Genomic DNA, 15,240 nt, shown 5'->3' on the forward strand with positions numbered 1-15,240 from the left:
CTCTGTGCCATCAATGCCCAACGCATGAAGAGCTGGTTATGGTTTAACATGCGTGACAAGAAAACCAACGGATTGTGGTCAGTAAAAACCACAACTGGTACAGATACTCATCAAAGTGCTGTAGAGCAAATAACATTGCCAGTGTCTCCTTCTCGATGGTTGAATAGTTCAATTGATGATGATTGAACTTAGTGGAGAAGTAAGACGCGGGATGAGAAAGCCGTCAGCACCATCCTGCAAGAGGACAGCTCCCGCTCCTGTTGTGCTCGCATTCACCTCTAGTTTGAATGGAAGTGTGTTAGACAGACAGTGTATTGTCTTCCCTCAATGTAAATCTCACATTTGAGAAGGGCCCACAAGTTCTCAGTAGGATTTTAGTCTGGTGAGGAAGGGGGTCAAGTCATTATTTGGGCATCTTTGAGGCCCTTGCTGGCAAGCCAAGCAGTGGAGTATTTTAATGCATGTGATTGAGTATTGTCCTGCATAAAGATCATGGACTTCTTGAATGCTGAGGACTTCTTCCTGTACCACTGCTTGAAGAAAGTACTTTTCTAGAAACTGGCAGTAGGTTTGAGAGTTGAGTTTCAGTCCATCTTGGAAATAATGTAAAGATCAGAATACTCACTTGCCTAATAATTGGGTGCGCAATGTGTAAATATATGAAAACATGGCATTGACTACCATACACAGTGAAGGGGTGGATTGACCCCAATATTGAGATTAATGGTCAATTAATATTTAATATTATATCAAATGTATTATATGAAAATATATGATCATAAAAATATAAACATATATTTTCAATTATATAATATTATAATATGAGTTTCAATTACAGATTCTTACAATTTTACATTTGGTTCCCAGAAACATTGATAATTTGGTTACATTCTTCACATTTTATTTGACATATTTGTTGTTATATAAACCAACCAACCATAACATTAAAACCACCTGCCTAATATCGTGTAGGTCTCCCTTGTGCCACCAAAACAGCTCTGACCCATCAAAGCATGAACTCCACAAGACCTCTGAAGGTGTCCTGTGGTATCTTGCACCAAGACATTAGCAGCAGATCTTTAAAGTCCTGTGAGGTGTGAGGTGGGGTCCCCATGGATCGGACTTGGTCCAGCACATCCCATAGAGTAGATGTTCAATCGGATTGAGATCTTGGGAATTTGTAGGCCAAGTCAACACCTTGAATGTTCCTAGGTAGGTGGTACGTGACAAAGTAACATCCACATGAATGCCCAGAGCATCACACTGCCTCCGCTGGCCTGCCTTCTTCCCATAGTGCATCCTGCTGCCATCTCTTCTCCAGGTAAACGATGCACATGCTCCCGGCCTCCCACATGATCTAAAAGAAAACATGATTCATCAGACCAAGGCCACCTTCTTCCATTGCTCCATGGTCCAGTTGTGATGCTCACGTGACCATTGTAGGTGCTTTCGGCAGTGGACAGGGGTCAGCATGGGCACTCTGACCAGTCTGCAGCTATGCAGCCTTATACGCAGCAAGCTGTGATGGACTGTGTGTTCTGACACCTTTCTATCATGGTCAGGATTATGTTTTTTCAGCACTTTGTGCTACAGTAGGACTACTGCCAGTTTCTGTGGGATCAGACCAGACAGGTTAGCCTTCGCACCCCATGCACATCAATAAGCCTTGGGCGCACATGACCCTGTTGCCGGTTCACTGGTTATCCTTCCTTGGACCACTTTTAGTAGGTACTAACCACTGCATACCGGGAACACCCCACAAGACCTGTCGTTTTGGAGATGCTCTGACCCAGTCGTCTAGCCAACACAATTTACACAACACAAAGCCACAACATTAAAACCACTGAGGTGAATTGAATAACATTTATTATCTTGTTACAATGGCATCTGTCATGGGGTGGGATATATTAGGCAGCAACTGAACAGTCAGATCTTCAATTTCATGTGTTGGAAGCAGGAAAAACGGGCAAGCGTAAGTATCTGTCTGACTTTGACTAGGGACAAATTGTGATGCTAGATGACTCAGAGCATCTCCAAAACAACAGGGCTTGTGGGGTGTTCCCGGTATGCAGTGGTTAGTACCTACCAAAAGTGGTCCAAGGAAGGACAACTGGCGACAGGATCATGGGTGCCCAAGGATCATTGTTGTGCATGGGGAGTGAAGGCTAGCCTGTCTGATCTGATCCCACAGAAGAGCTACTGTAGCATAAATTGCTGAAAAACTTAATCCTGACCATGATAGAAAGGTGTCAGAACACACAGTGCATCGCAGCTTTCTACGTATGGGGCTGTGTAGCTGCAGACCAGTCAGAGTGCCCATGCTGACCCCTGTCCACCGCTAAATTGCCAAAGTGCCTTCTTCCATTGCTCCTTGGTCCAGGTCTGACTGATAATGCACCCTGCCACACTGCAAAAATGGTTCAGGAATGGTTTGAGGAACATGATAAAGAGTTTATGGTGTTCAGTTGGCATCCAAATTCCCAAGATCTCAATCTGATTGAGCGTCTACTGTATGGGATGTGCTGGACCAACAAGTCCGATCCATTGAGACCCCACCTCACAACCCACAGGACTTAAAGGATCTGCTGCTAATGTCTTGGTGCCAGATACCACAGGACACCTTCAGAGGTCTTGTGGAGTCCTTATCTCAACAGGTCCGAGCTGTTTTGGTGGCATGAGGGGGAATTAAACAATATTAAGCAGGTGGTTTAATGTTGTGGCTGATTGGTGTATGTAATTGTTAAGAATAACATGAGATTGTCTTTTCTTTTTATATTCTCGCTCTCCTGCTGTGCTTGACACAGAAAAATAGGGTAAGACTGCTGCAGACAGAACTGGCATGCCTTACTGGTCTTCCATTTCAGTGTGATATGTTGTGCTTTTTATGTTTTCATTTTGTACATTATAGGCTAGAACAATGCTTGAAACTGCGCTTGATTGCTTGTTGTTTTCTATTATTTTATCGGCTGGATGTTTTCAAAATGTGCGGCACATAAAGAAACAGAGTTCATGTGTTACCACAGGGTTTACTTAAGGGGTGAGATTGTGGTAGAAATGCCAATGCTGGATTAAATAAAAATAAATTTTTATATTTTCAATTGATTCAAATATTTAATCACGATCAATGTTGGGAAACTTTCTCAAATTACTAATGACTTTTTTAAATTATCAAATTACTGACTTTACTAATTGATTTTAAGAAGGACTAGACATTTTTGTTGATTTTAAGATGCATTGCAATCATAAATCCCAAGATCGATCTTTTACTCTGTGCGCAACCATCTACTGCAATTTGAGGAAATCACTCACTTTTGCAACTAAATTTTGCACTATGCCACAAAAATGTCTTTGTTTGACAACTGGCTGGTAAATGTTCAGATTTCTCTCACCAGTGATTGTGTAGTATAGTGGGGAAGAAGCACAGAGTGTTTCGTGTAATACGTGTCCAAAGAATTTGTCACTGAATACTGTCTCTTTTAATATTCTTTCTGTTCTTTACAGTAAGCTGTTTATCAAAAATGATAAAAAAAAAAACAAAGATTTAATTTGAATCACACATAGTGTATTCACTAATGATGAGGTAATGAAGCTATTTGAGTCCTTCCTTGTTAACATGCGCTCATTTAAAGAACAGATGATTTTCTTAAAGAGACAGTACCGGTTTTTAGCACATGTTCAACATATTAATGTAAATTCTTGTAAATAGGACAGATTATGCATGGAAACACTAAACATGTATCAAAATATAATATATGCAATATAATATAGTTTTATTGATGGAATACATGGATTTGTTCATTGTTAAAAAGTTGAAATGTGACCAAAAATTAATCAAATATAATTAGTCAAACTAATATTTTCATAATGTACCTATTTAGAAGGTCCCCTGTATAATTAACAGCATTATCTGGGAGAGAATTGATTTTATATGTAGCAAAGTAGACATTATAACTAAAATATATCCATAAATTGATATTGAATTGAATCAAGAGCTGAAGAATCAAATCGAATCAGGCAAACAGGATCAATACCAATCACTACTTTTAAATCAATTATTAAAACACTTTTCAGAAGTTTTTAGTTTCCTCCCCCATTCAACAAATTCACCATGTTTGTCCACTATAATAACCCATTAGGCAGTGCACATCCTTCAACTTTCACAGAAATAAAAACAGACGTACGTATGAACTTAATTCATGTTTTAAATGTCTACATATATATTGTTTTAGAAATATATGCATCCCAATAATTTTAAATGTAATGCATTACACTACTTTTGTAATAAAAGCATTACTGTAATTGATTACTTTGAAATCAGATCACACCCAACACTGATCACAATTAATCTCATTTTTATAGTGAACACATTTAGTGTCTTTTAAGGTAATTTAAGTAATATGTGTGTGTTGTGTTTGGCACTTTGTAAAATTTGTGCTTAGTACTGTACTGTTGTACTCTGAGGTACTGTACAAAAACACAGATACTATATTACTCAAACTTCATCAAAGTGCACGGGAAATTAAAATGCAAATCTGCAAAAAAGTAACATAACATTTCCCACATTTCATTGACATCATTTTACATATTTATGTTTTAATTGCATGTTAACACATTAACTTTGACAGCCCTTATTAACTGTGTAATAATAATCAAATAAATAAACGGGTTTATTAAAATGTAGAAAAATGACAACAACAATTTCTCAAGTGAACATGTTTTATAATGTATTCTATTTCTGATACTGCAATGAAATTATTTAGTTGATTCAGTGAACAAAATAGTTTGCTAACACCTGTGTTAACATAATGTGACAAAGTTTAGCATAACAAAAACATTTATTGGCCTTAAAATTACCCGTCTCCCTGTGTTAAACATTCATATCACTCGTGGAAATAATGAATTTGTTCAAATAAAATGCAATGAACGTGAGCACTGTTATGTTGTTATGTTGCAGGATTCCCTTCAGAAATCTAGTTGTAAGTTTACTGTCCCATCAAGTCCTGCTGCAGAACCTGTATGACATCCTCCTGGTGGAGGTCCAGGGCAGAGTCACACCAGTGTCTGAGCCCAAGCCTGCAGGATTTCTGCACTACATCTCAATGCAGAATCTGGCCATCATCTTTGACCTTCTGCTGGACTCGCACCACACAGCACGAGAGTTTGACACCCGTCCAGGGCTCAAGTATCTGCTCATGAAAGTCTCTGGAGTGTGTGGAGCGGCTAACTTATACCGCCAGTCCGCCATGAGCTTCAACATCTACTTTCAGGTACTTTTACAGTTTTTATCAATCACTATTTTCAAGGTAGAAAATAAGGACAGTGGTGTCTCAGCACGTTTTGGCTTTCCCAATAATAATAATAATAAGTTTTGCACATTTTCAGGAATTTCTGGAATCGAATATAATTTTGAATAATTCTTAATTAATTGTAAATGTTAATACTACAAAACACAGAAGACTCCAAAACCAGCCAAACCCGCTCTATGAGTGAATGTCATGTTGCTAGACTTTGTGATCACATAACTGGTAATCAGAAGGTTGCTGGTTCGATCCCCACAGCCACCACCATTGTGTCCTTGAACAAGGCACTTAACTCCAGGTTGCTCCGGGGGGATTGTCCCTGTAATAAGTGCACTGTAAGTCGCTTTGGATAAAAGCGTCTGCCAAATGCATAAATGTAAATTGTGTTGTTTGAGTTGCACATAAAATGTAGGTTTAAATGTAACTGTAATTGAAATCCTACATATAATTCAAGAATTTATATATTAGAAGAACAGTAACTGTGCAGTCATGGACAACATTCTACTTCTTACCAGTAAACATTAATGTTATTATTCTTCTTTATTAATGAGTGGTTCATATTGTCCTGCTGCTTCTAAACTGGATAAATACATCCAGTTTACAGTATTGGACAAGCTACTCAAAAAATTTAGCAAGCTAATCTACAAAATACTCAACAGAATAATTTGTTAAAATAAGCTAAAAGCTACACTTCAGAGAAAGTAGCAAGTTACATTACAAGTTACATGCCAAAAGTAGCTTTCTACATATAAGCTACTTCATATTTCAACTGCAGATGCATGGAGCATACTGTCATAGACAACAAATCTATAAGACGTATTCACATGACGTTTATCAAAGCCTTGTTATAGTATTTTTTTTTTTTTACATATTGCACCATACTGTATACTTGTATACTTCCTGCTTCCATACTTATTGCACCATACTGTATACCACTCAGTATGGTGCAATATGTACCGGTATGTGCATGTAAAATATATATATTTTTTTTATTCATATTTAGACCACTACCGCTACAAACCCATACCCATTTGCACATTCCTGTATGAAAACTCTGCATACATACAAGATACTATTCATGTATATATTCATCTATATGACACAAAATATCCAGAATTACTGGATATATATCATCAGAGGCCAAATTTTGTGTGTGTGTGCGCGTGTGAGAGAGAGCACATCTGGGCAATAACAGTGTAATTTCTGATTCAGATGGTAATTCCATGGTACAATTACCATATTTATGTGCCAGTCTGTATCTGGATGGTGCTTCAAAGTACTTCAAAGAATACCATGTTACTCAGGGTTCCCACGGATACTTAAAAGCCTTAAAATGTCTTCAATTCAGTTCAGTTTAAAAAGTCTTAAATATCATAAATGATACAACAATCATCTTAATTATCATTTAAAGGTGATAAGGTCTTAAATTTGGAGGCGGAAAGACAGGAATCATGATATGATCTGTGATTATCAAACTTCAAAATAATATGATTTAATTGAATAAATGCATGCGCTGTGTACTTCAAAGTGAAAACGTGGCACTGTATTTTCACCAAGCATGTGAGTGTTTCCAGCTGTTGCAAAGCAGTTCACAACAGGGGCGTGTCTAGGGGGAGGCTGGGGGAGGCAGTGCCTCCCATAGGATAAGCTCTGCCTCCCCTGAGAATTTGAGAAATAATCTGTCCATCTGATCAGAGGCGGCGGCAGCCGATTTTGCCGGGGCTTCAGCACCGAATGTTTTGAGTGTAGCCCCGAATGTATTTTGAAAAGTTGACTGACAAATATGAAACCGGACAAAAGACTATGTAAACCCCTGAAATCATAAGTTGCCTTATTTCATTGTGCTTTGGCTTTGCACATACTGCATACAGCCTGTAAAAATAGACATAGGCATAATCTAGCCTATAGAATAAGTTCCTTTGCTGTCGGTAGCCTATGGGCGACTCCGTTTCTTCCTCTCTGTTGAATATGCAGCAGGTAGAGGAGGAGCTTGCACAGTCGTTGACATCAACTAACGTTACTTAGTGGCGAGTTAACGGCAATTAGCAGGAAAGACAGCAAAGATTAAGCAAATGAGGCTTTGGGGATTTTTCCGAAAGAAGTCAGTGGGTAAGAATTCACATTTGGTTTTGTCCTTAAAGTCTTAAGATCATCATCTAGCTGGCTTTCACCCACAGTAGGCTAAACCTCAAGAGTTGTAGCCTCTAACCTCCTTGTTTAGATTGATGCAGCTTGGTAGCTCCGAGTTAACACAGTCGCCTCTCACGCCGGAGACCGCGGTTCGAGCCCGTTCTTGTTTATCAGGTGTTGTTTTCGCTAAGGATAACCAATAAGCATTAACATAAAATGTATGTGTGACTTGTTTTGTGATATTAGTTTGTAGGAAATATACACTTTGATTTGATTAAATGGTTTTGTAGAGTGTAGCAAAGATGAGCTACAGACTGAGGAGCAGCAGCAGCAGCTGTGCCAGAATCAGGCATGGAAACTGGTAACAATTAATAAGTCACTTTACTTTAGAGAAAGTTAAAAGTGAAACATTGTTTATCCCAATGATCCTAATGAAAGGATTTTGACAGGTGAGTTATTCTCATAGAAATGATGAGAATTATATACAGTTCGATGCCATGGTGTGTCAATGAACTTAGACTAAAGTCATTCATGTATTGCTTTAACTTAGGATCTTATACATCATTTTGACTATTTATGTCAAAAAATATAAATTATTTATATTCAATATTTTTTTACCTCACTTTACTCACTATAATATAACTCTTTTGTGATGACTTTTGTTAATGTACATGAAAATTCAAGAGTCATGATAGATCTAAGGGCAATCCCACTGATCTGCTCTTCCCAATACATTTTCTTCAATGGTATTGGTCTACAATTTGACATATGTAGCACTTGATGAATTAGTTGTTTGAAGCTGATTTGCAATAAGTTATGTGCTGTATCTGTTCTTTTGCATCACAGATGATTCAGGGAGGAGAGAGGATGTTGAGGATAGTACAAGAGTGGAATATTTAGGAACTGTAGAAACAGGCCCAGCAAGAGCAAAACTCAAAGAATACCCTCTCACCAGCTTTGGACTACAGAGAAGTGGTTGCTAGTGTGAAAATAAAATTGTCTGGGCTAAGCCCCGGATGTCCTTCAATGCTGGAAACACCTCTGAATCTGATGATAAATTACAATTTAAAAGTGGATTGTTTTGTGCATATTTTTCCATCGCTAGCAGATGAGTGAGGTCTGACACAACAAAAATCCAGTTTAAGCCCTATAGTCTAATAAGGGCCCTGTGCTTATCTCTGGGTTCCTGGCTTAGAAAAAGATATGCACTAAAACAGATTGTGTGTAGTATAGCTTAATTTTGCACAGATTTTTTCAAATGTTTATGTTGCCCCCCCAAACATGATATCCTGGTAACCCCTCTGGTTCACAATCATTAGGCCATATCGGAAATGTATGACAAGCGATCACAAATGATCAACTGTTGATGAAATATGACAAGGTTTAATTTAAAGCATTTATATTGTAATGTTCTGTAGATCATTATAGGAATGCACACTTTTTTGAATGAGCAGCTGGAAGCAGTGAAGCGCAAGCATTTCAAAATAAGAGTCCTCAGTATATTTCAAAGTTAAAGTTCCCCTGCCTGTTTAAGTAAGAGTCTGTGAAACATGATTTATTTTAAGATTGTGTGGGTTTGTTTACTCCGTGCACTTATTGTCAAGTGAAAGCACGCAAATATTATTCAGCAGCATGCGCACAAGCTTTCTGAGGCATTCAGATTGAATCGTGAACCGATTCAGACTGCTCTCCTATCACGTGTGACCAATTCATTTTAAAGAACCATCTCAGATGAGTGATTTATTTGAGATCGGACATCTTTAATTTTGATTCAATCTGCCGATAGTGAGGGGGCTTGGGTAGCTCAGTGAGTATTGACAGTGACTACGACCCCTGGAATCGCGAGTTCGAATTCATAGCATGCTGAGTGACTCCAGCCAGGTCTCCTAAACAACTAAATTGTCCCGGTTGCTAGGGTGGGTAGAGTGTATAGTGAATAGTGCTAGGTCTCTGTGGTAACATGCTCAACAAGCCATGTGATAAAATGCGTGGATTGACGGTCTCAGACATGGAGGCAACTGAGATTCATCCTCTGCCACCCGAATTGAGGCGAGTCACTACACCACCGCGAGGACCACTGGGAATTCCAAATTGGGGAGAAAAAAAACTAACAGGCAATAGTAAACACCGGGTACAAGGCAAGGTGTAGCTTTTCTCTACGCTATCCCACTATCTAGTCAAAAATATAGCTTCACAACTGAAAAGCTACTTGATTTAAAAACGAGCGAAGCTATCACCTCGCTACGCAGAAATGTAATTAAGCTAATAGCTTTGATATTTGTAGCAAAGCTACTTCACATCACTGCCAAATTATATTTTAAGCCTTTTTAATGTATATAAAGTGTAGCATACAATTAATAATCAAATGTAATAAAATACAGGACATAACATTTGTTTTTTACTCAACTAATTTATTGATTAATCGAAGAAATAATCGAAGATTAATCGATTATCAAAGTAATCATGAGATGCAGCGCTGTTTTGAGTGTTAAATGCCTTTCTGTTTGATGAACCGTTTCTAGTGTTGTCCTGTATGTCCTTCAGGCTTTGCTGTGTGCCATGCTGACCAACCAGGAGAACATCACTGTGGAGCTGGTGAAGAAGATCCTGAGTGAGGAAGAGGAGCGTGGCTCTGACTCATCACAGCAGTGCTCCTCTGAGGATGAAGATATCTTTGAGGAGATGGCTCGGGTGAGTCCTCCACGTGCTCGCGAGAAGCGCCAGTGGCACGTCCGCATCCCTTCTCTTAGCAAGCAGCTCGCCAGGAGCGTGGACTGGGCATGGCTGGTCAAACGGCTGCACAAGCTCTGCATGGACCTGTGCAACAACTACATACAGATGCATTTGGACCTGGAGAGCACCCTCGGAGAGCATCCCAGCCACCGGGCCGACCCACTCTTCTTCTTGCCCCTTTATAATTCCGAAAACTATGCACCCTCTACCGGGGGTCTGTCAGGCCATGGGACACCTTCAGAGGACAGCTTCTGCCCCCACCTGGATGAGACACTCTCAGAGGATGTCCACAGCCCTGGTGTAAACCTTCCTCATCTGAGAGGAGACCCGAGGGACAAAGGGAGTAAGAAGGAATGGTGGGAGAGTGCCGGGAACAAGCTGTACACCATCGCCACAGATAAAACCATCACCAAACTGATGATCGAGTACAAGAAACGCAAGCAGCAACAGCACAGCCACACCACGTTTTCCAAAGATGTGAAAGTGGGTGAGAAAAGGGGCGAGGCTGTGAGCCTGCAAGGCCCAGGGCCCCAGAGGCCCCAGCAGCTTGTGGAGCAGGGGCCGATGCGTCACTCCTTCAGCACGGGACCTGAGCTGCTACGACAGGAGAAAAGACCTCGATCGGGGTCCACGGCCAGTTCTCACAACATTTCACTCAGAGATTCTGAGGCACAGATACAGGTAAGACTGATTTTTCCAGTTAAAATACAATATATAAACATTCTTAAAACAATATACATTTTCTTGAGAAGCGAGGCGGTGTAAGATTAGTCTTTTAGTGTAGATCTCAGTGGGAAAAAAATATCATCAGAACTTTCAGAAGTTATCTATGATGCCTAATGTTTTTCTCCAGAACTCCATGTGGCAATGTGGTATGTTCCTCATGTTAAGACACCTAAGCGAAAATGATAAGGGACGAAATCACAACATTTGTGTCTAGTGCCGTTTCATAGAAAGATTACTGGCTCATCTAAAGTGACACTGTGACCTGGGCTCTTATTAGGACAGAGCTGTTTCTTGCAAAATACAGTTTCATGGCCAAATTATTTATGGAGATTTAGAATGCATACAGGGGAAAAAAACATGGATGAGAAGCATGGTCGAAGGAGGAAAGCCTTTGATCCTTTTTTCCCCTTTTGAAAGAGTGAAGTCTGAAGTGTGGATGTATTTTGAGACGTAGTGATTAATTGATTTTATTTTGATTTGGTAAAACTTTAGAATAGCTCTACGTTATTATGCGTTTATAAAGCATTTGTTTATAGTTAAGTAATTATTAATAAATCATTGTTACTTGTAATATGAAAAATGTATGCCGTTGTCATTAACAGCCAAAATTATAGAAAAAATTAAAATGAAAAAGACAAATGCCCAGAAGGTTGCACAAGGGTTAATTATACGGTGTGCAATATACAGTGCTGTGAAAAAGTATTTGCCCCATCTTGATTTATTTTGTTTTTGTGTATATCTTAATCTGAATTTTTTTTTTAAAATTCAAACAAAATCTAACATAATACAAAGGCAATCTGAGTAAACACAAAAAAACAGTTTTTAAATGAGAATGTTATTTATTGACGCAAAAAAAGTTATCCAATACCAACTGGGCCTGTTGGTTACTAGATCCCCAAATCTATGAAACTGCATTCATAATGGGGTTCAGTTGGACTAGACACAGACAGGCCTGATTAATGCCAGCCCTGTTCAATCAAATTAACACATGAATAGAACTTTTTCAGCAGCATGAAGTTGACTAAAATGTCTCAACCTGCAGCCAAGGTCTAAAGAATTTAAGAAATAATGAGGAAAAAGGTGATTGAAATACATCAGTCTGGGAAGAGTTACAAAGCTATTTCAAAGGCTCTGGGACTCCAAATAACCACAGTGAGAGACATTATCTCCAAATGGAGAAAACATGGCACAGTTGTGAACCTTCCTAAATGTGCCTGACTTTCCAAAATTCCTTCCAAGAGCACAGTGACGACTCATCCAAGAAGTCACAAAAAACCAAGGACAACATTCGACAGCAGGCCTCTCTTGCATCAATAAAGGTCACTGTTCATGGCCATCCATAGAAGAGTGGTGAGGTGAAAACCACTGCCAACCCAGAAGAACATTAAGGTTCGTCTGAATTCATCCCAAAACACACCTTGATGATCCTCAAACCTTTTAGGAGAATGTTTTGTGGACTGATGAGTCGGAAGAGGAACTGTTTGGAAGACAGGTTTCCCGTTACACCTGGTGTAAATCAAACACAGAATTCCACAAAAAGAACATCATACCTACGGTCAAGCATGTGGTGTTAGTGTGATGGTGTGGGGATGCTTTGCTGCTTCAGGGCGACTTGCAATAATTGAGGGAAACTGTTCTCTACCAGAAAATCCTAATGGAGAACATCTGGTCATTGGTCTGTGAGTTCAATCTCAAGCACAACTGGATTATGCAGCAAGACAATGATCCAAAGCATAGGAGTAAGTCAAACTCTGAATGGCTCAAAAGAAGCTAAATTTATGTTTTGGAGTGGCCTAGTCAAAGTCCTGACTTGAACCCGATTGAGATGCTGTGGCAGGATCTTAAATGGGCAATTCATACTCGAAAACTCTTCAATGTGGCTGAACTAAAGCTGTTATGCAAAGAAGAATGGGCCACAATTCCACCACAGCGTTGTGAATGACTGATCTCCAGTAATTGGAAGCGTTTGGTGGCAGTTGTTGCTGTTAAAGGTGGCACAACCAGCTATTAAGTTTAAGGGGGCAGTTCATTTTTTCACATGGGTGATTATAGAAGACTTAGAAGAAATCAGGAAGGGGCAAATAATTTTCACAGCACTGTATTCTCTGAAACCAATTCTTAATGTCTTACACAATGGTTAGGACAGCATAATTATTAACAGTGTTTGCTAAGATGATCACAATTAATACTACTGATAAGTAAGGCAAGTAATCTAAACAAACCTTTAATCATGAGTATTAAACTTCAGTGTCTAACTCATCCCGCACGGTTTGTGCTAAAGATATGAATGATACCTCAAATTGCTTGACTTGTTGAGAAGAGGTCAGCTATTACTTTTCAACTTGGTCAAGCATACGATTCTTGCCTGGCATGAAATAAAAACAAATCCCATAGACTTTAATTGAATGAGGGAGCATCATATCTGGGGATTAGAATATTATTTGGGGGTGGGCCAGTGAACGACCACTCAAAACATCCTAGCAACAACCTAGCAATCACCCACAAAACCCTAGCATCTCTATGGCGAGTTTTATTCGGACAAGCACCACTCACATTTTCCCCAGAAACTCGTTTATTTTATTATTATTAACTGTTATTATTTGATGTATACTTGGATTATTTGCCTCTTATTCTTCTCAGGCTTGGACCAACATGGTGCTGACAATCTTGAATCAGATCCAGCTCTTGACGGACTCCACATTCATTGCGCTGCAGCCAGCGGTGTTCCCCTGCATCAGTCAGCTGACATGTCACGTGACTGACCTCAGGGTACGGCAGGCAGTGCGCGAGTGGCTCGGACGAGTGGGGCGCGTTTATGATATAATCCTGTGATGACCAACAGCCTCGTCTTTAGAGCCGTTTTGCTTGTGATTTATGTGTTTGCCGAAACTATTACCTGCTTAACTTTGTAAACTTTTTTACTGTAATGCACAGTGATTTCTGTGTGACACAATTTCTTGTTCTGAATGTTCTTCAATATTTATGCTGTTATATTCAGAATCTATATTTTTATTTATTTATATCTGAATTATTGCAACATATATATACTTATGCAACTTCGTTTTTGTTCTGACATTTGACTTCAAAATACCTTGAAGATTTCAAGCTGGACATGTTTCACTAACATTTGACAACCAGTGACATAATGCTTAAAATCTACATTTTGACGTCTTTATATCTATCATTTTAAACAGAAAAATGTATGCTTGTAATGTCTTTAAAATAAGTGCCACTAGGTTCAATATTTTGTCATCTTAAGTAATTACATTTCTATATTTGTGTGTCTTCTGTGCCTAATTAAGTTTTGGGGCCACTGTAGCTAAAGCATATTATCTTGTGCTTTGCTAATGCTGTATTATGTTGCAAATATTATCATCACAATGTGTTTCATACAAAGTAGTCCATGTAAATGACATGTAAAAGATTTACACACATACTGTATTTCAAGCCAATTCCAGATTCTCTAAATGAACACTGCAAAACACATGAACACATCCTTTTGTAGAGTATTTGGCCTAATCCATACAAAAAGTACATACATTTGAAATCATTAACCCAGATAGTTTTTCTTCAACAGCTTGTGTTGTCTATAAATATGTGAAATCTACCTATCCACAAGTGCTTCACAAGCTTTCAAAACACTCACACACCTCACGATTCAGTTTAAACTTCCAATGTCTATCATATATCAGAGTGATTATCAGCCAGACACTGTGCATCCTAGATTTCACTACCCACAATCCATAGTTCAGCATACCACATACTGGCTTTAATGTTCACCAAACAACAATACTAAAGATTATTCAAGTTTACATTGATTTAAAGTTATAATAATGCCTGTTTATATCAATACAACAACAATAGTATGATTTCCATAGCTGCAACATCTACTATCTGAATGTACAGAAACTATGTCTCAAACGCTTACATTTTCAATCGGTGAATATCTGCAATCTGTATGAGATTTGTTTGCACTTTTGAGGCATACAGTTTTATTGCTTTAATCCAAATACACTTTCTTCATAGTTCTTGTCCTGAAGAACTGCAGTTGTTTTAATAACAGTTTGTCATCTGCATGTATTATTTATTATAGATGTTCTTGTTGGTGTGTATGGAAATGGGAATGGAGTGTATTTGATTTATTTTGTGATGCTTGCAGTTTAGTGTTATTGTGAGAAACTTTGCTCAACATATGACCAGTGGTGGACGAAGTACACATACCATGTACTTGAGTTAAAGTAAAGATACTCAAGGTAAAATATTACCTAACTTCTACTTTATTACTAAAGTAAAAGTAGAAGTGCTGCCTTTAAACATTCACTTGAGTAAAAGTACAAAAGTATTTGCCTTC

General features: G+C 38.7%; 1 protein-coding gene across 2 annotated transcripts in view; it reads left to right on the top strand.

Moving 5' to 3' along the window:
- The window catches only part of arfgef3 (ARFGEF family member 3), a 79,528-nt gene extending 64,520 nt beyond the window's left edge, over positions 1–15,008 (top strand). For both annotated transcript variants that reach the window (XM_052089441.1, XM_052089440.1), the window contains 3 exons: positions 4,955–5,267; positions 9,975–10,844; positions 13,530–15,008. In XM_052089441.1, the coding sequence (XP_051945401.1) occupies positions 4,955–5,267; positions 9,975–10,844; positions 13,530–13,721 (1,375 nt within the window). In that variant the 3' untranslated portion in view covers positions 13,722–15,008. The remainder of the gene's footprint in view (positions 1–4,954; positions 5,268–9,974; positions 10,845–13,529) is intronic.
- The last annotated feature ends 232 nt before the right edge of the window (positions 15,009–15,240 follow it).

Source organism: Xyrauchen texanus, chromosome 24 (assembly GCF_025860055.1).
Source record: "Xyrauchen texanus isolate HMW12.3.18 chromosome 24, RBS_HiC_50CHRs, whole genome shotgun sequence".
Classification (NCBI taxonomy): domain Eukaryota; kingdom Metazoa; phylum Chordata; class Actinopteri; order Cypriniformes; family Catostomidae; genus Xyrauchen; species Xyrauchen texanus.